The sequence below is a fragment of the Parasteatoda tepidariorum genome, chromosome 4 (genome assembly GCF_982258835.1).
Source record: "Parasteatoda tepidariorum strain Cologne lab strain chromosome 4, Ptep-v5.0, whole genome shotgun sequence".
Lineage (NCBI taxonomy): Eukaryota > Metazoa > Arthropoda > Arachnida > Araneae > Theridiidae > Parasteatoda > Parasteatoda tepidariorum.
Window position 1 is genome coordinate 63152120 of NC_141758.1, and position 24488 is coordinate 63176607.

The 24488-nt window shown below is 31.0% G+C and overlaps 2 protein-coding genes across 2 annotated transcripts; both read left to right on the forward strand.

Moving 5' to 3' along the window:
- The first annotated feature begins 236 nt into the window (after positions 1 to 236).
- Positions 237 to 1085, forward strand: LOC139425824 (uncharacterized). Its single transcript, XM_071181795.2, has one exon. The coding sequence runs from the start codon at positions 237 to 239 to the stop codon at positions 1083 to 1085; it is 849 nt and encodes a 282-aa protein (XP_071037896.2).
- A 2383-nt stretch (positions 1086 to 3468) lies between these two features.
- Positions 3469 to 4059, forward strand: LOC139425823 (uncharacterized). Its single transcript, XM_071181794.1, has 2 exons — positions 3469 to 3637; positions 3737 to 4059. Exons 1-2 carry the CDS (start codon positions 3469 to 3471, stop codon positions 4057 to 4059), a joined length of 492 nt encoding a protein of 163 aa, XP_071037895.1.
- The last annotated feature ends 20429 nt before the right edge of the window (positions 4060 to 24488 follow it).

Here is a 24488-nt window from a genome sequence, read left to right on the forward strand (position 1 = left end):
TCGTTCCATTTTGTTTCTTTTTGTAGTATACTGAATAAATAGTTAGTTTAACTTAAAGATGTCATGTTCAGTTAATACTTGCATAACTAAATAATTTCTACAGGTTATGGACTCCAGCAAGCTATATATGCGAAGTTAAAATAATGAAATAATTGAGTTTGGCGATAGTTAAGCGGAAGTGTTAGTGCTAAGTTAATTCATATTACGAAAGTCAGCAATTGCAGTTAGTTTAAGTAATGGATCAAGGAAAAATCCAAGTGAAACCATTAAGTGGTAAAAGTGATTGGGCAATTTGGAAATACAGAATTAAGTTTGTTTTGAATTATCATGCAGATGCTCTGGAAGTTGTTGAAGGTAAGATGTACAAGCCAGAACTGCCTGAGCCAACAGCTTCTGAAACTATCAAAAGGAAATATAAGGATGATCTCAGAGATTTTAATAAGGCAAATAACTGTGCGATGATGGTGTTAACCAACTCCATGACAGAAGACACATCACAAAAGGTAATGAGATTTAATAGCGCAAGAGAAGTTTGGCTGGAACTTCAGAAAATTTTTGAAGATTCTTCTGACAACCAGCTCTATAGCATTTGTCTTCAATTCTTTAAATTTAGTTGGTCGGATGATGATATGTCAGCTCATTTATCAAAGCTCAAAAATTTATGGAATGATTTGAATAATGGTCTTGAGAGTAAAAATGAAAACCGGCTACCAGAAATGTTGCTAATTTGCAAAATTTTGGACACTCTTCCTCTGAATTATCGTACATTTAAATCAAGTTGGCTACTTTTGAATGATGAAAAAAGAACTCTAGATGAACTAACAACACAGTTGTGTACTCATGAAAGAGAGATAAAGAAAGATTCAAGTTTTAGTGAATCATTAAATCAAGAAGCATTAGAAGCAAAAGTAACTAGAGCCAAGCCGATTTTTAAAAGTAAAAGACAAACTGGAAAGTGCAACTACTGTCATCAAAATGGTCACTGGGTGAAAAGTTGTCGAAAGTGGATTGCCGATAGTAGGCCAGCTAAACCAAAGCAAAATGAAAAAGGTCAAGATAGAGATAATGTTATTGCAAATAATTAATTATTAGCTCTTCACGAAGAAGTTTTTTCATTTGAAGAAAGCAGCTACGATTGGTTTATAGATAATGGTGTTTCAAAACATGTCACCAATAATAGTAAATTCTTTGCCAATTTTGAAGTTTTTGAATCCCCGCATTGGATTACTGCTGCAAGTGGTATGGTACTACCAGCTATAGGCAGAGGCACTTTAAAGATTATGACAAAAGTTAATGGTGAGAGACAATTTAAAGAACTTAAAGAAGTTTGGTTAGTCCCAGATATTAAGAAAAATCTATTTTCAGTACTAGCAGCACAGGATAGAAACAAAAACAGTAAATTCGTATCAACAACAGAAGAATGCTAGTTAAAAATTGGTAACAAAACTGTATTCTGTGGTACAAGAAATATAAGAGGTAGTTTGTATAAAGCACATATGTAAGTTCTTATTCCAAACAATCCAGTGGAAGTGAACTTAGTTACCACAAGTGATTCTATTCTGCAATTATATCATGAGCGCTGGGGACACCAAGACAAACGCCATGTAAAGAATGTTCTTGAAAAGCAAATGGATCTTAAAGTTGAATTCAACAATCAACTCTGTGAAGCATGTATCTACGGTAAAGCTCATCGATTAAAATTTGGTAATAGACAGAAGACCAAGAGCCCAGGAGAGCTTATCTCAACAGATGTCTGTGGACCTTTTGATCAATCATTTAAAAAGTATCGTTATTTTGTAGTTTTTAAAGACCATTTTACTAAATTTCGCTATGTATTTTATCTTCAAAGAAATCAGAAGTTACCCAAGCTCTTGAAAATATGTTAGCACATGCCAAAAATCTAGGGCACAATATCAAGGAGATCTTGAGTGATAATGGAGGAGAATTCGATAATGAAAATGTGCGAAGAATCTTGCATAAAGGTGGAATTATTCAAAGACTAACAGCTCCTTATACGCCTCAACAGAATGGCGGCAGTGAAAGAGAGAATAGGACTTTAGTAGAAATGGCAAGAATCTTGAAGAACTCCAATTCAGAAATAAATTTTCCTTCATCATTATGGGCAGAACTGATAAATACGTCTGTGTACATATTAAACAGAACAGGAAAAAGTTCATTACCAAGCATAAGTCCTTATGAATTATGGATGGGGCAAAGACCCAGAATAAAACATATGCGAATAGTAGGATCATCATGCTATGTCCATATACCAAGACAGAAGCGGAGAAAAATGGATAAGAAAGCCATAAAAGGTTACCTATTGGGATATGATGGTGATGAAAGATATCGTATCTGGATAAAGGAAAACAATAATGTTATCTGTTCTCGAGATGTAATATTTGATGAGAAACCTCTAACTAATTGTGAAGATTCTGCAGTAATACCTTTAATTGATACAATGAGTCAGTTACCTACAGAAGCTGAAAATGGGGGAAAGTTTGCTCAAAATTACTTAAAAGAGAAAACGAGTTTAGAAAATGGAAGTAAAGATGGAGAAAATTTATTTACCATGAAACTGAGAAATCGCAGTGAACTAAAACAGCCTAAAAGTTTTGAAGATTATGTGATGGCAGCTGAAAGTTTCATATCAGATTCAAATGAGCCAGAGTCATACGAAGAAGCTATCAATTGTAAAGAACACAATTGTTGGATAAAAGCAATAGATGCTGAAATGAAATCACTAAAAGAAAACCAAACATGGATATTAACACCTTTACCAGAGAAAGCTAAGGCTTTGCCTTGTAAGTGGGTGTTTCGTATCAAGAAAAATCCTGACGGTACTATAGATAAGTATAAAGCAAGACTTGTGATTAAAGGCTTTAATCAAAGAAAGGGCATTGATTACAATCAAACTTTTAGTTCAGTTACTAAGTTAGGAACTTTACGTTCAATAATAAGTATTGCAACTTACATGCATCTTACGCATCTGAGATGCATCTTGAGAACATGCATCTTACGCAATTTGATGTATCAACTGCCTTTTTATATGGTGATTTAGAGGAAACCATTTACATGTATCAACCTGAAGATTACACTAATGGCACCAACGATGTATGCAAACTCAAGAAAAGTTTGTATGGCCTTAAACAAGCTCCTCGCTGTTGGCATAAATGTTTTGGTAGATTCCTGTTAAACATTGGCTTTAAAGTTAATGAAGCGGATCAGTGTTTATTCATTCGGGAGAAAGAAGATAAAAAGCTACTCGTAGCTCTCTATGTAGATGATGGACTAGTTGCTGCTACTCACGAAGAAGAGTCAAGAGACTTCATAAATCAGTTGAAATCTCAGTTCAAAATTACAAGCTAGCCAGCATCATATTTTTTAGGAGAAGAAATTTATAGACTTGATGATGGAAGCATTAAACTTGGACAAGAAGCTTACGCTACAAAGATACTACAGCGGTTTGGTATGAGTAATTGTAGACCAGTTCATACACCTATTTTAAAAGAGGAAGAATCATGCACTAGTGAAGAAGAGAGTGAAACAGTATTTCCTTATCGTGAAGCTGTCGGTGCATTAATGTATCTTATGATGGGCACTAGACTTGACTTGGCATATGCTATAAGCGTTTTGTCACGTAAGTAAGAAAATCCTGCCAAAGAAGATTTTATCAAAGTAAAACGTGTATTTCGATACATTGCGAGTTCCAAGCAAAAATGTATTATCTATAAATCAGGCTACAAAATCGGAATTCTAGAATGTTTTAGTGATGCTGACTTTGGAGGCTGCACGAAGACAGGAAGATCGACGAGTGGAGTTTTAGTTTTGCATGCAGGTGGGGCTATATCTTGGTTAAGTCAGCGTCAAACTATGGTTGCAATATCAACCGCAGAGGCTGAGATAGTTGCTGCAAATGAAGCCACAAAAGAATTAATTTGGCTTAAAAGACTCTTCAATGGAATTTCCTCCTTGAAAGAAGTGCCAACAATTTTTGTTGATAATAGTGCCGCTGTCAGATTGGCTCATCGTTTCATCGTAGAACAAAGCACATCAGTATAAAACATTTCTTCATTCGTGAAAAGGTTTTAGAAGAAGAAATTAGTGTGCAGCAGATCTCAACGGAGGTGCAAACTGCAGATATATTGACGAAGCCCTTGCCTAAGCCAAGACTTTTAAAGCTATGTGAAAAGATGGGACTCTTATAAACTCTTAACATTTAAATGTTACTTAGAAATTAGTAGTTTAGTTTTTTTTTCTTTTTAACAAGGGAAAGTATTGATGTAGATGCGTTAATAAGAAAGAAAAAACATTGGTATTTACATATTTAGGAAATCTGGGAACACAACAGCACTACTAATTTAACTTTCACTTATGAAGCCCGTGCTCTTTATTATTTTTATATATATTACGATCATCGTTCCATTTTGTTTCTTTTTGTAGTATACTGAATAAATAGTTAGTTTAACTTAAAGATGTCATGTTCAGTTAATACTTGCATAACTCAATAATTTCTACAAATTTCGCTTCTTATTTGCTGCTAAGAAAATGGCGTCCTTCATTGCCAATGGTTATGATGGAATTAATTCCCGATACTTTCAGGCTCCCAAAAGAGGGCGGGCGTACTCAAGCGTTGCTATCACGAATTGTTTATCTCCTTATGTGCTTATTATTATGATTTATGTTTATTTTATTTATGCTTTTGCTAGCCCGTCATTTTAAATATTTTTACCTTTATTCATGCTTTTGCTAGCCAATTATTTTTTTAAATATTTTTAGACTTCATACTATTAAGGCTTTGTTGGGATGAAATGTTCACAGAATCAGCTTTTGTTAATTTGAATTTATTACACTGAATATTCACTAGAATTTTCATTCTAAACTTACGGTAAAATAACCGAAAGCAGTCAGTCCATCTACTTAAACGGGAAGTTTACGGTGCATTTTTTTGCTTTCATGAGTTTGAAACCGTTCACAACTAGTATGGTTAATAAAACTTGAATACAAAACTACACAGTTTCTTAGAACTGACATGGTTTTAAACTGGATATTGAAATTCAATTATGACAGACTTTTTGTTAGGTTATGACAGACGTTTTGTCTCATACTTTGAAGTTAAAATGTGGTTAAATTGCGTTTTGCCATGTGAGTTGTGAATTGTGACTCAGTTAGTTTATCTAGTGGTGCTATCTAACACGAAAAATAGGAAATACTACACATTTTGTGTTCAGCAACTCTGTGATACTGCTGTTTATACGTGAATAAAAGTTTCATATTCCGGTAGTACAGACTCACCAATTGAGAGGTGCAGAACGCTTGAAGTTCCTCTTGTATTGAAGGAATGAAAGAATAGTTGTTGCGTCAACTCTGGGATTTGAAAGATCATTCGGCTGATCATGAGTTTGGCAAACAAACCCTCTCGGCTAGTATATACCTAGCTGCAAGTAACTGAGTGGTTTCATCCGGTGTTCACCTCGCAGTTATTACTATAAGATTATTAGGCATCCGCTGTTGTGCTAAGCATCTGATGGAGGAAAATAAAAATACAATTTCGTAATCCATATCAAATTGGTTTCAAGCTTCTCATTAGCTACGGGCTAGTTGACTCGGATAAAATTCTGGCTGTTAAATCGTATTTTGGGGAAGACAGTCAATAAGAGAATTTTAGCACCGTTAATAGTGTGAATACTACATTTTTATTGGTATTTAAGTCTTGATTGAATATGGTTAAATAGCAATTAAATAGATTTATATTTAAGCATTTTTCCAAGTAACTTCTAGCAGGAGATTGTTAAAAGAATTCAAAACTTTTGTTGTAAAACAATGATGCCTCTATGAAGAAAACTTCTTAATGATAACCTTTAATATCAAGGTTTAATATAATTAATTTAGAAATAGTTTAAAAATATTGTTTTCAATAACTTTATCTAGATGACCCAGCGGTTAAGTACCAAAATTTCAATCCTTAAAAGAATTACGTACTTCATTGCCGAAGGTATCCGGAGAAAGTGTTTACCACCAAATGTCATTACCATAGAAAACGTGGTTTGGACGAAATTAAAGAACTTGAATAAGAAAATTTGATAAATTTAAAATCAACTGATCGAAACTGAAAGCAAAAGATGAATAAGACAATAAGATTAAGGAACTTATAAGAAATTCAAAAACTAAAAAAAAAAAAAAAAACAGTCACAAAATAAATAAACTAGTTATAAACATTGAAATGGATGTAGAGTGCAAGCATTGCATTCTCTATGACCTTCTCCTATGACCTGATGTTATTACTGCTGTAATATATTTCCGATTGAAAACTAGCAATTACATAGTGCTAAGTCACACTTATATCAACGGTTCCTGTTTATATCTTTCTGTTACTTAGTATGGTTTCTAGATAGATTCTTAACAATTTTTCGGAAATTTCAGTTGATAAAGCCGCAATACAAGGAGCTTTTAATGTCCTTCTTGAAAATTGTATGGTATTTCACCAAAACACTTTTCTGAAAATGCGGTTTGTCATTTTTTGCCCCTAGTAATTCGATATACTTTTTAAATTTTCACCTTCCTTATGTAATTCTTAAATATTTATAAGCTGCAAGACACTTACCCGTTTGGATTACAAAATGTAATTCCTGGCATCTCTATTTCGGAGGGCATTGACACCTGAATATCAACCACAGTTGGATATGTCCAATAGAGATATAAGAATTCCAAAGTCTGAAGTAAAAATCCCCCAATGCATGTTCCAACCACCAGTAGTTTTAAAACCTTCTTCACTCTATTAGTTATCTTCGCCATAGTTAACTAAAAATCTAAAAAAAAATATTTAGTTAATGTTCTGTATGAAGTCCTTATTTGAATGATGGACTAACTACATCTTTAAGCATATTAAAACATTGGGGCCTACCTTTGTGATCTTGGACCTAAAATAAAATTTTCAATTTGTGTTTTTTTAAAAATTTTTTTGTACTTTTGATGATAAAGTATTATTAGTCAGCACAATACCTTTCTTGTTCACAGAGTACGAATGAAAGCTAAACGAGGAAAGCTAATCATGGCGGTACAAAGGGTATATCCCTTAGAAGTTTCTTCAAGTGAAAGTTTGCCAAGTGTGAGAAATTTATTACCAATAAGAGTAAAAAGCATTCCAGTTTCTTTTAAGGCTGAAAACCTTGATAAAATTTCTGTTGTGACTAGGAGTGAACGAGCTGATTAAAAAACCTGACAAGCTATCTTTATAAAAACTCCATAGTGATTTAGAATTTTAATTTTTATTTCAAATTCTTGCGAAGTGTCATTTTAACATAAGATATCACTATGCTATGTAAGTTAGTGTTGTTGGTGTTGTTAACTTAATGCTTATGTGCATCGTATTTGTCTGTAAAATAGTTTGCTTATTATATGTCAGTTATAGATGGCAACAAGTAGAGTTTTGTGGTAGCCACGGTGATAGTTTTGGAATGTAAATAGTTTTTTGAGTGAGTGTAAGATTTGTGTTTGGAACGATGATGCTATAATTTTGCTGTTGAGTTAATAAATCCTTTTTATTAAATGTAATAGTAGAGTTTTCTTAATTATTTGATTCAAACTCCTTGAAGAAGTGACTGTAGTTATTTTGTCACCTTGACAAAATGTTCGTATGGAGCATATGCCAAGAAACGGTTTTGTCAAAAACAAAGAAAGATTCGTGAAATTTGACTATCCATTTTTTACAGTGTTTTAAATTAGTTATTATTAACAATAGATGGTAATTATTATAACTATACAGGTATCAGGGTATTTTAGGAATAACATCTGCCTAGAAAATAAAGGGCATCGCCACTAACAAATCAAAATGTATTTTCCGAGTTATTTTAGTTTAATATCTTTCGAAACTTCACTGCTGGCCACCCAAATTGCAACACCAAGAAAGACAAGAGATATCACAGCAAAATTTATTTTATAGATAACATGTTGACCAAGTATCAAATGATTAAATTTATAGACTTCTGAGAAGAGTGGTTCCTGCCAAAATCAGTTGCCAGAGTAGCCGTCATTGTTGGAGATCACCGCTGCCACACGCCTCGTCATTGATTCAAAGAGACTTTGGATGTGTTCTTGGGGTACAGCAAACCAAGCAGCATCCACACGTTGCACAGTTGATCTGGTGTGGCAGCTGGGGATGTAATCTGGGTCAATCGTCGAGCAATTATGGACCACATGTTTTCTATCGGAGAAGGATCCGGAGACCGAGATGGCCAGGGAAGCAATTCAATCTGGCGATTGACGCAGAACCCTTGGACAATGCGTGCCACTCGTGGTCGCGCATTACCCTGTTGAAATATGGCTGTGAGCAAGCTCTGAAGGTAAGGAAGGACAACTGACTCCAGCACCTCGGAGATGTAGCACTGGCTGTTTAAAGAACCGGAAATGCGTACTAGAAGTGTGCGAGAGTGATATCCAATACCACCCCATACCTAACCATCCTCCCTTCACTGTGTCTACGGACTCGAATGCGACCATAGTGGTGTTTCAGACAGAAGCGTGACTCATCAGTAAAGACAATTTCACTCGATTCTGTCGTCCACATCCTTCTTTCATCGCATCATCGGCGGCGGAGACGTCTATGGTTCTGCGTCAAGGGTAGACAAAGCAATTAACGTCTTGCGGACAGACCACTCTGCTGTAAACGATGTCGAATGGTACTCTCAGACATCGGATGTTGCGTTACAGACTGAATGTGTTACGCTATGGTTTGTGATCTGACTGAGCAATCAGTCACTGCCATGCGCACAATTCGCTTGTCGTCACGTGAAGTAGTGCACTGAGGTAGATGCAATCGAACACGTCGATCTGTCGTACCCTCTTGCATCCAACGATCACATATCCGCATTACAGTTGCTTGGTTTCGTCCAACAAGATTACTGATTTCCTTGAAAGATAATCCACAATCTCGGTAGGCCACTATCCTTCCTTTGTCGAACTCGGATACTTGCTCAAGAGATGATCGATCTTTTCTACGAGACATAATTGATCGTTTTTTGTAAAAAACCACAAGAAAAACACTATTGCCGAACTTGAAATCGTCGAAATCTCCAAGTCTTAAATACACTCTAAAAACTGTACCTCTGATTTCAGAGGCACATTTGAATCATTTGTGCCTCTGAATTTTAAGGGCACAACGTACCTTTAAAAATGAAGGGCACAATGTACCTCTGATTTCAGAGGCACATTTGGATTGTTTGTGCCTCTGAATTTTAAGGGCACAACGTACCTTTAAAAATGAAGGGCACAATGTACCTCTGATTTCAGAGGCACATTTGGGTTGTTTGTGCCTCTGAATTTTAAGGGCACAACGTACCTTTAAAAATGAAAGGCACAATGTACCTCTGATTTCAGAGGCAAAATCAGATGTACCTCTTATCTTGGAAGGTACATTGTACCTTAGATTTTGCTTTTATGTACCGCTCATTGAAACAAGCATTTAGTGGTACCAAAACCTATTATTTACCAGATTTGAACAAATTTTTTTTTTACCTATTTGTAATTTGCTAGCAATTTATATAAAAAGGGACTTTCTGTTTGGTTTACACTATTACCAAGATATTAATTATAATAATTCTTAATGAAAAATATTTCTCAATTCTTTGAATATTGGCCACTTGAAAGTGATCATTTCAAGGGATTCCATCTAAGGCTTTTTCATAGACAATTATAAAATATGTAAATTTATACCATTTCTTTAATTATGTAGCGTTTAATGATACTTCAACAACTACAATGATGCTTTTATAATCAGATATAGGTACGAAAAGATGATATTTATTTCTGTTAAGCCAAGTCAATATGATTCATGGATTTTTTTTCTTTTCCAAAAAGCATCCTCAAAATGGAAATTTATTATAAATTTAGATATTTTTTAAATATTTAGAGATTTCATAAAATAGTTTTATAAGGATCAAAAATTAAACACTAAATATCATGAAATCTAATATCTTTTATTTTCACACATAAAGAACAATTTTACATAATTTAGTAACAGTTGCAATATGATGTATATACAGTTGCATAGAATATTTAAAATTCTATGCAACTGTATATATTATTATATATACAGTTGCATAGAATATATAAAAAACATAGAATATTTTAAAATGATAGATGTAGATTTTGACAACTTGGATATTTTATAACATGAAATATGCTTAAACAAATGACTTAACAAGTGTAAAATAAAAGATTTCTTTCCATTGAAATGAATTTTTTTAAAATCCAGATTTTGGCGAAACATATTAACCCGTTAGGCGCCATCATTCCCATTTTGGGAACATTAGCTTTCAATTTTTTTAGAACTAACTGTACTTAATATTATTTAATCGATGATTTTATTTGAGCTCAGAATATATGAAAAGCCATCTGCAATTTTTTTGGAAAGCTTGTTTCAGAATTTTTTTTTATTGTATTTCAAAAAACGTGAAATTCTGCATTTTTGCCCCAATCATTAAACATGCATTTGTTTTATAAATATTATTAAAATAAAAATTACTTTCGTGCTAAAACTTGATTACAACAATCGGATATAATTCTCTTTTCTATAATCCGAATTTCGATGTCTACAGTATTTCTTAAAATGTCCTATTTCACCACAATAGAAACATTCACGTTCAGATCTAAATTTCTTCACAATACTTGGCGAATTCCATTTCTCATTAAAATGTTCTTTCTGGCGATCGTTATTACACGGAATAGCTTGTGGATCATACTGAAAATTGGCAATGAGATTTTCTTTAAAGTAATAATAATTATCATCATAAATTTCTGACCTTTCAGCAGGAATAAGCTGTAAAGCACACGAAAACCAAAGATCGAAATTCACACTAAATCTCTTCGCTTTCTGTTCAAAGAGTTCGAAGTACCGTCGAATTCCACATTTCTTGGCATCAATTTTAAGCATCTCATTCACTAATTTTTTCTAAAGTAGGAAATCCTTAATAACAATAATATTTGTCACCAATTCTTTCAAAAACTTAATAAAACATTTCTGGAACGGATCCCACCACTGCCACCAATTAATACATAGCTGTAGCGTATCAAGCTATATTAAAGAACTGTTCAGTTTTTTTATAAAAACATTTATTTCGCACTACAATAACAAATATAAAGTACCCGTAACGGGATAGTTAAATCTTATAAAGGAAACTAGAAAAAGTGCCAGTAGCGGGATATATGAAAACTCACCCGTAGCGGGATAGATAAAATATCATAAAACAAACTAGATAAACCAGTAACGGGTAATATGAAAACTCAAATTCCAAACAAAACTAATTCTAAAAAATCAACAACTTTCTGGTGTTCTAATTTTATCGTCTGCTTTTATTATTTGTATTTCGTCATAAAATATTTCATTGATGTGCGCATGCGCTTCTTCTCCGTTACATCGTACCGAAGAAAAAAAAGGAAAGCCCATTTGAGAGGCACAGGGAACCGGTAAAATCCTTTCGTACCGCGCATTGACTCGCGTTTGCTTTGGTGCCTTTCATTTCTTGTGGTGCCTCTCATTTTTAAAGGCACATTAGTTATGTGCCTCTAACGCGAGAAAATAAAGGGTACATTTAGCTTGTGCCTTTTATTTAAGAGGTACAGTTTTTAGAGTGTAGCGCCTTGAAGTGGCGCCACAGGCGCGCGTAATGTGCGCCTGCGCTGAAATTCTAATCATTTGCATATCTCACCTCCACTAATGCTTGTTGTAAATTTCATGTTATTTGCATGCTTCCTTCAGGGTGTTGCATTGCGGTGACCAGCAGTGTATTTTGTGACGGAAAATTAAAATGCTCAATTCAAGTGCCTTTAACTTGAAGAAAATCTTTCATTTTTAAATGCTTATTGGGTATAATATGAAAAAAACACAACTACTTCGATTTAGTAAGAACAACATATGACGCAATGCTAAACGAATGGAATTTAGTTGTTGTTTATTTAGTTATTGTTATTAGTAGTTGTTGTTATTTGTTTTAGTTGTTGTTGCTTATTTAGTTGTATTTAGTTTCAATAACTTTTCTTTATAATGCAATAAAATCTGGCGAGTAGCTATTTAAACGATCGAACACTTCGTTTGTTTATTTGTGGCTTGAAGTTAGGCTCGCAGAAAATGCCGTTCATGGGTTAAATTTAGTAGGAACAACACAACCTGTGACGTAGGCTATATTATACCCAATTGAACCAATCTTATAAGAAACGCAAAAATTTTATGGAACAGCGAATGAAAAAATGAGCAAATGTATGCAGGGTAATAATCCTTCACCTTAAAAGAAAAAAATAATGTGGGAAGTACCCGGTTGGAGTAAACCCTTTCACTGTTATCCCGATTAATCTGATTATTATTATTAAAAACAAATGGTGAGGGGCGTTAATATCCATGTCAATAAGAACCAATATTTCATGCACTTATGTTTTCCTTAATCTATATTTAATTCTTTCATATAACAAAATAGAAGGAAATATATCTACCAAAAAATAAAGGAATATTTTAATATAAAAATTTATGTTGCATTAATTTTGGCGTCGAAATAATATTTTGAAGGCAAACTAGTTCCACTTAAACGTGTCCCTTTTTCCTGATTATTTGAAATTAACCAGCATTTATCTATCAACTAAACTTGGAACGACTGAATTAGGACAGGATCTTTTACACGTTTGATGTGAATTTTATACATTTAGTACCGCGGTTCCAAAATGGCGGAAGATTTGAAGCGGTTCTGCGAGTTAGTACTTTTTACAACTAGTAATGAGTTTTGAAAAAAAAATTGATTATATAATTCACAACTTATTTTAGGTTTCGGTTACCTTTATGACCAAATGAAATACCAATGAACTAAAAATGACATTTTTAAAAAGAAAATATAATATTTCTAATAAAAGTGTATTGAATAAATTATGAAAAGAACAAGCATTTATTAAATATTTCATACATATTTCCAGTAGCACTTTCCAAATCAAGATGAAATAATTAGATCCTTTAATAAAGTAATATGCTTCCCTAATAACTATTTTCAATGTTTTCAGTGGTTCTTTTTATCTTACTTAAACTATAATTAAACTTATTTTATTCATTTTCAGCTTATTTATACGCAATAAAAACAAGCTCATAACAAGACAAGATATAGCACAAAGACTGCAAATTCAACTGCCGCACTTAAAACTTAATTTAAAATACAATGAGATGCATGCAAATGGAAAAAAGTGCATGTATCTCGATACTGATTGGTTGCTGAAATGTGGCAATTGTTTCCGTAAACTACTGTTCCTTCCATTCTATTTCGAGAAAACCAAGCCCGTCAAGTATCAATTCTCTTAAGTGATGCATTCTACTATATTCATTCACAAACATTTCAATTATTTTACAATATATTTACTTAACACAAAGACAAGCACAAAGCAATGTAGAAAATATAAATAAACTAATTATGCGTCGAGGTTGTCAGGTACACAAAAAAAAAAAACGTCCACAGTTAGAATAAAATACATAAACGAATAATAAATCTAAGTTAATTAAAAATGTAGACGAGAAAGAATTATATTGCAACAATTTTTATGTACTTCGACGCTGTATTTATCTAACTTAACGTTAACTTATGAAGAGTAACTTAGCTCAAGTTTAACCCGCCCTTTATATGTGGGGTATCCATTATCTTCTTCTTCGTGAAGTCCAAGAAGTATGGAATTAATGATAAAGTGATGAAAAATCTTCATTCCTCTGATTAAATTTTTTAATATAGTCTTTTATAGGTTATAACGTACACTATTAACTTAAATAAACTTTATTTATAAACGATAGGGATCCACCATCGTACAGTCAGCTGACCCTCTCGAATCATTGAGATTGAGTGTTGAATGTAAAAATCCGATCCTCAAATCAAAAGTTATTCAAAGGGGGTCGATTTTTTGCCACTGTACAAGAGAGTTGAATGCGTTTTAAATAATATTGATGAAGTACACTCAATGAATTAATCTATTAAAACATGTTTTAAATTCCTAATTAAAAATAAGCGTTATATTGTGTGAAGTGTTGCAAACGCTATTATTAAAGTATGTTCTAACATTCTATTGTAAATTTCGTTTGTAGCTTTTCACTTCAAATAATATAGAGTTTGTTTTTGATTTGCTATTCAAAACATATTTTAATTTAATTTAAGCGTATATACAGATTAGAAACTCCATTCCAAAAGTAGGGTTGTTGAAATTCATTTTAAACAATTTTCATTAAATTTGTGATCTTGCAATTATTATAGTAATTAATGCAATTTAATTTTAGTTAACATAATTGAGTGCAGTACTTACCTAAAATCTACCCACCAGAAATTAGAAATCCTCAACCTCGTCTGGATATGCCAGCAGCGTATTTTGCCACCTCTGCTTCATGCATCATTTAATGTGGTGCAATAGAATTTTATATTTTAAGAAAAAATCTTTATTTTTAATGGAGTTAAAACGATTTGCATTTTATAATCTTTTTTCAAAATTAATAATTCAAAGATTGAGACGAATATGAGAAAAAAAAAGAAAATAAAATAATATTTTATTTCCATTGTGTAGTAGTCGTGGTGTCTCAAAATATCATTATTACTTTCTATAGCGTGTTGCTACAGATTGAAACATAATGAACTAAAACCAAGATTTATTTTTCTTTTTATTATGCATGTTATTATTCTACTCTATATGAAATTACGTTATCACATAAAGAATTATGTCAAAAGTTATTGTGTTATGTATCTATAGCTTTCAAACCAACCGATTTATTAAATTGCTCATGATAATTACGCATGTGATTAAATTATTGTAAAATGCACTTTTTTTGCCGTTTAATACTTCTGGATTTAGAAAAATGTCTTTGTTACATGATATATAAACTATTTATGTTTAATTTCTCTAATAGATAATAGAATATTTAAGTGAAATGGATAAAAGTTTATACATTGTCAAGCTTTTCTTTTCTGTCATTATATTGAATGACATGTTCTGAATTTTGTTTTTCAAACACATCATTTTTCAAAGCGTGATTTGCGTTGATTTCCACCACAAATTGCACTTGTCACGAGTTGTGCCCTCGGTAAATCGTTGCTGCTACGAAATGTGCTTATGAATTAAGCCCGCGGCGACTTGACGCAGCACCCTACAATTGACAACATTGAAGCAAAATGAAATTGATAATTAGCAAGGATGGAAATATGGTAATTGGTGCAGTTTTTAATTGGTACCAATTATACTAATGCAAGCACTTTGTCGAATGTGTCTTTTTAAAATTATGTATAACCACCATGAAAGGCAATAAAAAAAACGAAAATATTTCAGCTTTATTATTATTATTTTACATATAAATAGTGGGTTATTCCATAGTGTTGATCAGAGCTGTACATGGAGAAAAAAATTCTGGTGATTCGGTAAGTCTGTATGGTAAAGAAAATATTGGTAAAACAAATAGTTTTAGCCTTTAAAACCATTTGGTAATTTTTACGTTTATATTGAAACGATTTACCGGAAATTCCGTTTTTAAAAACTATAGTTACGCATTTAGTATAAAATACAAAACTGAACAGTAAATATAACCAAATGAATGGCTTTATGTCATGCTCTAAGGTATCATGATAAAATTACCAAGTTTTTCCATGTTTACTAATTTGTATCATTATAAAATAATATTTTATTGTAAATTTAAAAATCATTACTTTGGCGTTTCGGTAAAAAGCTCTTGATTTTTGGTGTTTCCATTGAGCCAGACACAGAAAATTTTACCGTATTCTGCTAATTTTGACCATGCTTATTTTCTCAGCGTAAAGTCGGAAGTTGAAACGGTCTATCTTTTTCTGCGTAGTAGTAAATCCTAAGTAATAATTGGCCCCTTACACTAACAATGTATGAAATAACAATGTAATAAACTAGATTTTTTATTTAAGTGTTTAATAAAGCTCTAAGAATACGTTACTCTATATCATACTTTCATCTTTATTGAATTGTACATCCTTTTTTTACATAAATAAATTTACATTGTTTCCAATAAAGTTTTTGTAGGAATCGCTGCTGATATTAGACCTGTTTATAAATTCCTCTTAACCTCTTTTATTTTCTCTAACCTTCTATTCATCTCTTTTACCTTTATCTTCAAATACTCTTGAAAGGATAGCTCACGAGAAGGACGACTGTCTCTATGAAATCGAACGCAACAAGCAATGAGATTCCGAGCCAAATTCCAACGTAACCTCCAATATAACTGAAAGTCTTTATAAACTGAAATGTTTGACCACTTTAATTTAAAATTCTAAATTGACGAAGCAAGACTAATTCAATTCAAATGTTAGATTTGTATGAAAGAAAATTGGTTCAAATATATTCCAATAAAACACTATTATGTTTATAGAAATGGTAGTTGTAAGAGTTTTAAACGTGTGCAAGTTCTATGAATATCTAAGTGCAATTTAAGCACATAAAAGATTATAGAAATTTTTTTTGACACTTTATTAAAAGTAATTAAAATGCAAGTTGAATAAAAGCATTTGAATTATTTTTAAAACCTGTTTAATACTATCAATGAATATTCTTGTATTCAAGAAAATTTTCGAAGAATAAAAATAAAATTATCAGACTGTAATTGTCCTCCAATTTAAAATAGTGTTAATATAGTATAACTTTGAGCCAATAACGTTTAAAGTATTAATGATTCTAGACTGTTGCTAATTATTAAGATAATAACCTAACCAATATCAAACTTATTATTACAAACAATTGTTCTTGTTAAGTTCAGTTCTAATTTACACTGTTAAAAATTTTGGGCCTCGTTGCCCCCTTATAAAAACAGGGATTAACCTAGGGCCGGGATAGCCTGGTTGGTAGGGCGCTGGGCCCATGTCCGAGAGTTCATCGGTTCAAACCCCGCCGGCCGATGACTCCCCGTGTAGTAAAGTGACTGATGCACGTTATATCTGTCGAGTCACGAAAGTCCTCCGTGTTCCCAAAACAAATCAATACCTCTGGGGGTACTGGATTGGAGATCGATCGTTCTCTGATTCAGGTCAAAACTACGATCTGTGGATGAATGAATGGGTGTATGAATGGGTCCGCTCTATAAACGGGAGTGACGTATGGTGTGGCGGAAGTCGAATTCTTGGCCATAGATGGCGCCACTGGAAAGCAAGAACAATCGTACCCCCTCTGCCTAAACAGGCATACGTCAACATTAACCTAGTAATTCTAAAACATATTCAAACCATGAGAAAAATGCTAGGTTCTATCGTTGTTTTGACTTATCCTTCAACAGACAAGATCCATTAGGCTGTCAACCCTCAGGAAATAGAGAGGAGAAAAAGCGTATGAGTCTTCCCTGGATAGGCCCCAAAAAAGCATTCTACAATGTGTTCTGCAGATGACTGCTGAGCTTGACGTTTAGAGCAGACTGCAGAGATACTTTTGCCCTCAAAGACTGAGAAGGTCTTATTACTATGTATAAAAATCTTACAATGATGTTACATTTTTCCATTGCTGTCGGTACATTGTTATTGGTCGTAAAAAAACATGAAAGGATCCAGTGTTTCAACATTGATTTCTATATTTGTTTGATAGTCATGATAATAAAATCAAAGTTAATAAAAGTGATTAACGTGCTGTTTTCATTTAATATGTAATTGTAACCCAAATTTAAAAGGTTTTACCCGTAATGTTTATTTATTTTACTCTGCTTTTATTATGTTTTTTATTTTGATTGCTTTACAGTTCTCTTTGTTTGATTGTTTCTGCTTTACAATTTCTCGTTTTTAGTTTATTTATTTACATTTGTACAGTAAAGTGAAAAGTCTGAGTGGTGCATGATTAAGCTATAGAGAGTAATCTGAGAAAAAAGACACGTGCCTGGCGTATCGTTTTAAAAAAGATAATTAAGTATAATTTTTTCCCCATTCTCCTGATTATAATTTGAAGCTGCAACAATCAAAAAATACAAGCAATATTATTGATTTTCCAAAAACTGCCTTTCTCAGGGTGGCGGAATATCGGTATATTTTTCTTTTCTTTTTTTTTCCAGATAAAATTGTCGCCAGGGATTAATGGCTTTTTCAGGTTAAGTAATGCTTATTTTACCACGTTTATATAAACTTGCCTTCGTGTATGTCTGTCCGGGTGGAATTTTGTAATCGATTTTAAACTAACTTCCCGACTAGCTACAAACTTCAAATTTAGCACACAGTTCAGAATTGGATGACAATGCATGAAAATGAAGAGAAAAAAGACATGCAAAGTAAAATAAAATTAAAATTTTTAAAAAAAATTATTTTCGAGATTGTCTTTTGTTGTCGATTCCATTATTTCAAATTATTACGTGTCAGGTGAAAAGATTTTTGTTGTCGGAGTATTTTTATTGGCTGAAAAATCACGTGGTAGGATCCAGTTTTTCCTCATTCATTTCCAGATTGTTTTGGTTGTCATCAGCATAAAACTATTGAAAGTCGTAAAGGTATTGTTTTTCTATAAAGATTTTTGTATCCCTAATTTAAAATAAAAGTTCTATTACTTTAGTAGTGGTCTTGTAGTAGTCTTGATTACTCTTGACTAAGAAAAATAATCTAAAAAAAATATATATTTTTAAAAACCACGTTTTTTGTAGTGAAGAATAATAATTAAAAAATAATAATTTTTTAAAAATATAAAATTAAAATTAAAAATTAAAAAAATCATAGTTTAAAATAAAAAAATTCAAAATAAAAAGTAATATTTTTAAAAACCACGTTTTAGTAGTGGAGAATAATAATTAAGAAAAAAATTGAAAAATGAGAAACGTGGGGCGCATAAAATACATAACAGTACATATACACATACATATACACATTTTCTTACTCATACACATGGACAGCCACATATACATCCACATACATATGCATATACAAAAGCATATTCCACATCCACATTCAGATACAATTACAATTACTGATATACATACACATATTCTCAAGAGCACACATACACACACTAATATAACATTACTGTTATGTATTTCATGCGCCCCACGTTTTTCGTTTTTTAATTTTTTTCTTAATTATTATTCTCCACTACTAAAACGTGGTTTTTAAAAATATTACTTTTTATTTTGAATTTTAAATATACACTCGAATTTGTTGCTCAATGACATAATTTATTAATCAATTTTGATTAAATTATTTCCTTTTGAAAATACTTTCAAAATTAACAAAATGCTAAATAAGAACAGGATATAACAAGAACAATTGTTTGTAACAATAAGTTTGATATTGACTGGGTTTTAAATTTAACAATTAGTACCAGTCAGGAATCATTATTACCTTAGACGTTATTGGCGCAAGCGTATACTATACTACCGGAATTTAAATTGGATAAACCATTACGTCTGATAATTTCACTTTCATTCTTCGAAAATTTTCTTGAACATAAAAATATTCATTGATAGTATTAATTTCTATTATGTTTTATATTATTGAAATAGATTTTAAAATTTGTTCAAATGCTTTTATTCAACTTGCATTTTAATTTGCTAATTAACTTGCAAATGGCACTAAGATATTCATAGAATTTGCACGCGTTTAAAACTCTTACAAGTACCATTTCTATAAACATAATAAGGTTTTATGGGAATGTATTTTAACCAGTTTTCTTTCATACAAACCTTAACGTTTGAATTGAATTAGTCTTGTTTAGTCAATTTAGAGTTTTAATTATGCATTTCAGTTTATAAAGACTTTCAGTTATATTGGAGGTTATGTTGGAATTTAATTTAGAATCTCATTGGTTGCAGCATCAGCAGTGATTCCTACAAAAATTTTGTAGGAAACAATGTATAGTTATATTTGTAAAAAAAAAATGTCATACAATTCAGTAAAGATGAATGTATGATATAGAGTCACGTATTTTTATAGCTTTATTATGTAGTTAAATAAAAAAATCTATGAAGTTTGTTTATTACATTGCTATTACATACATTGTTAGTGTAATGCCTCAAAGGACAGTGAACAAACGTTAACCTCATTTATTTAATCTGTTGTGTGTCTATGGGAAAGATTTTTCCCTTAGGTGCTATGGAAATATGAAATCCTCCAAGAGAGAACAAACAACTTTTAACGGCGACAGAGACGAGTTTTTATCAGAAGACCTTAGACTAAAGCTTGTGACTTAGTGCTTTTGCAGCACAAACGCACAATTTTTGCTGCTGCAGCGTGATTTTTCTCTTATCTGTTGCTTTACATTTTTACTATAGTACTGTTCTTCTACGAGCAATTATTTTAATTTTTTTCTTTTATAATACAGTTTTTTTTCTACTTGTCCAACAGTTACTTTTAATTTTTTTCCTACTAGGAGCCTTCGCCACTCAAACTCTTCTCACAAAGTCCACCTCATTACACTTCTCAGATTAGGATTTTCTCCTAGTGCTATAGTATCACAAAATGCTATGAAAATGCTTGAATAAAAGATTAACTAATTGTAAGCAATCCATGCATAATTCTTGGGAAAAATTTCCGTTAAATTAAAATTATCTCATGATTAGTGATTGTTAACATTTTATAATGATATAAAAATATTTATATTAGAATTAATTTAAAACTTATTTTAACTTAAATAAATACATAACATTGAATTTAATCCTTTGAGGTTTTTTCATTATAAGGAAAACGTAATTAATTTTTAAAAATAATACGGAATCTGCCATGAAATGGTTAATGTGAACATGATTCGACCCTTCAAATTTTTAGTTCACCATTTATTCACATATGGTGCGAAGCTTTTTTTTTCTCAGTTTGTGGTCAACACTGCAAACAGATTTTTTTTTAAATTTGTGGAACGGAATATTTTTAAAAAATTATTTTATTCTATTTTAATATTTTAAACTGGGATCTTTCAGCACAATATTACTTTGTATTGGATTATTTACCTTTTTGGGGATTACACCAAATTTTCTAGGAAAAATGTCCTTAAATATGCTGAAGTTCTAAACTTTTTTCATGTCGAATGTTTTTGAAGTTTGACATTTTTTAAGAAATATCAAAAATTTTTTACATTTCAAATGAACAAATTTTGAAATGGATATTATAGTGAGATACACTTTGAATGAAAAACTGATACCAGGCTAAATAACTAAGAATGCTATCAAAGATATTCAGAAATAAAGTCAACTTGAATTATATAGTCGCGCTACTACAACAATTTTTTCTACATTTCTACTACTAACAATGTTAATACTTTTTGCACAAGTATATATTTTTTACAATTCATATTACTTTTATGTATTGCTTGTGCTTAATTAACAAATTTTTGCCATTTTCAAGCTAATTGTGCTTTTTATTTGAGGAAAATACTGCAAAATTATTGAATTTATTAGATGATAATTATTAGAGATGTAAGATAAGCTATAAGAAATCTTTTTAATGCTACTTCTTACTCAAAATTCTTAGATATAATTTAAACTATTTAAATCTAAATTATCTAATATAATCTAAATGTTTTAAAACGAAACTCGTTCTAATATTTAATAAATCACATCTGTCATTTCCTTTCTAAGCTTAATTTAAGGATGCAGGGCTAGCTAATTTTCTTTTTTCTAATCGTGAGAACTTAAGCAATCTTTCGATTTATTTTATGGTTTCATTTCAATTACGAATGTTTCTCTTTTTGCATATGACTCAACATATGAAGGGGAAAAAACTAGTGTTACTTTCCCTACGACAAGGCTCAAGCACATCGATTTTCGACGGCAATTTCAGGCTTTTCCAGTTTTTCAATCTTCCAGTATGTCGAAATAAAGAGTGTTTCCTTGTGAGTTCATATATATATATATATATATATATATATATATATATATATATATATATATATATATATATATATATATATATATATATATATATATATATATATATATATATATATATATATATATAACACAAATTAACATGAAAAACATGAATAAAATAAAAATAAAAAACTAAATGGTAGAGAAACAAGAATGGTAAAAGCAAATAGTCGTTGTCAAGACACATCTAATTGCCATAAATAATGCGATATTTCTGAATAAAGAATAATTATCCTAAGATAAAAATTATTCTTTATATGTGTCGATATCGCAAAAAACCTTATTTTGAAAAAAAATCATGAAATAAAAGAAAAATGTAAAAGGAAATCAAACTTACCGGCGTGAATTAAAACGCGGTTTAGGTTTAAAAGTACAATAATAAAACAGTTAACAAAAATCGCGAAGATGTAAAATATTGCTTATAGCTTGAATCGAATATAATAAAATTAAAAAAACATTTGATCGAAGAAGAAGAAAAAAATTTTTAGGTAAAATATTAGTGCTGCCATCTATGAGAAACAATTAGTAAAAAGGTAATAAAATTGAAATAATAATAAAAATGTTTAACGGATTGAATAAATTAGCAGTCTTAAAAAAAAAAAAAAAAAAAAAAAATATTAAAAAAAAAAAAAAATCATTAATAGGGAAATTAATTTAAAAGTCAGTCTGTCAGGATAGAAAGCCGTTTATAGACTTATCCTTCATTCATAAAATCTAACATAATTTTACAGAATACACATATCCATCTTTCATAGGGTGACTTATTTAAAAATCAGAGCCTGCATACAGGAATAGAAAACCGTTTATAGGTTTTATTCTTCATTCATACAACCTTAAATAATTTTAAAGTATACACGTATCACCTGCATTCATTTGGGGTGGTTCTTTGCGAACCAGAGCCCATTCCACTTATACAAAAATAAAAATAATTAAATAAATAAATAAATAAATAAATAAACTGTTTATTATACTATATATATATATATATACATATATATATATATATATATATATATATATATATATATATATATATATATATATATATATATATATATATATATATATATATATATATATATATATATATATATATATATATATATATATATATATATATATATATATATATATATATATATATATATATATATATATATATATATATATATATAGTCAAACCCCGCTATAGTGAACCTTCAAGGGACCCATTTCGGTTTACTTTAGCCGGGAGTTCAGTATATCCGTTACGCAGGCAATTTAAATAATGATCCTTTAAATCCTCCCTTTTATTGCACATTATTCAAATAAATGACTAAAAAATATTATGCAGTAGAAAAATGGGTTATTTTTTTATTACTCTTCGTCTTGCGTACTAAAGAAAAATTAGTAATCTCTAGCTGATGAGCAATCTTCAACATCAGATATGGAAACATTTCCCAACTCTCAGATAATTTTTCCTGAATTTCTGTTATTCCGCTTTTTAAACTTGTCTAACCTGCCATTCGATCACATAAAAATAGTCTCACAAAATGGCTTCTCAAATTCATCGACATTTGTTCAGATACTGGAAGATTGCGTCTTCTTCGAATGCTGAACCACTTCAGTAATGCTTCTTCAACATCCTGGTGATTAGCTTTTCTCAAGTTTTATCTGTCATCTAAATTTTTTTTTCATGAGCAAAAATTGTTAATTGCCTATTTTTCCATTTGTAACAAACTGTTGATTTGGAAAGTTTATATTCCCTGCAAATATCAGCTTGATTACATTCATTTTCAATTTTTCGGATTCTGCCCATTTAGTCATCAATGGAGAACGTTTTACGTTTTCTGCTCGCCATTGTTAAATTTCCGTTATAATAATGAATAACTGAAATTCCGAAATAACTGAACTGAGAGCAAAAAAGAGTTGAAATGAGGGCCTTATCAACATAGATTAGTGTCCAACCTTTTGATCAATAATGAATAATTACTCATTCCCTCTGGCAGAAAATGCATATTGATCCCATTGACACCTTACAGGTGCATCATCTGCCTAAGTTGGAAGCATCTGCTTGGTTTATTTAGGGATGGGAAAGTGAGATAAAAGAAGCAAGCTAGAAAAAATGCTTATGGCTACATTCCCCTCTATAAATGGTTTTAAAAATCGGTATATTATTTGAAGTAGAAATTTCAAAATTATTACAAAAAAAATGAAGAAAAAAATTAGTCGAAGACAGAAAAAAGTTCATTATATCCAACTTCCTTACTTTTTTGGTTCACTATAGCGGGGTCTGACTGTATATATATATATATATATATATATATATATATATATATATATATAAACCTTTCATAACTTATGTCGATATTTCACCGTAAATTTTTCATTTTATAGTGTAGAAGTAAGTTTTTCAATTATATTGGAGGTTATGTTGGAATTTGACTTGGAATCTCATTGGTTGCAGTATTCGACTTCTTAGAGACAATCCTTATCATAAGCCCTCCTTTCAAGAATTACAATGAAGATCGAAAAAGGAATGGAAGAATAGAGAAGATATAGATGAATTTGTGAAAGCACTTAACTTCAGTAGCAATTCTTACGTATCTAATTTTGTTTGAAATGTCGTGATTTTACATGAAATATATATATATATATGATATATGGAGTTTTGTAAAGT

Bases quoted from the DNA above. Each gene is read 5' to 3' on its own strand.
- LOC139425824 (XM_071181795.2), top strand. From the start codon at position 237: ATGGATCAAGGAAAAATCCAAGTGAAACCATTAAGTGGTAAAAGTGAT.
- LOC139425823 (XM_071181794.1), top strand. From the start codon at position 3,469: ATGAGTAATTGTAGACCAGTTCATACACCTATTTTAAAAGAGGAAGAA. The intron at 3,638-3,736 runs GTAAGTAAGAAA...TCTATAAATCAG, and splicing joins TGCTATAAGCGTTTTGTCAC to GCTACAAAATCGGAATTCTA.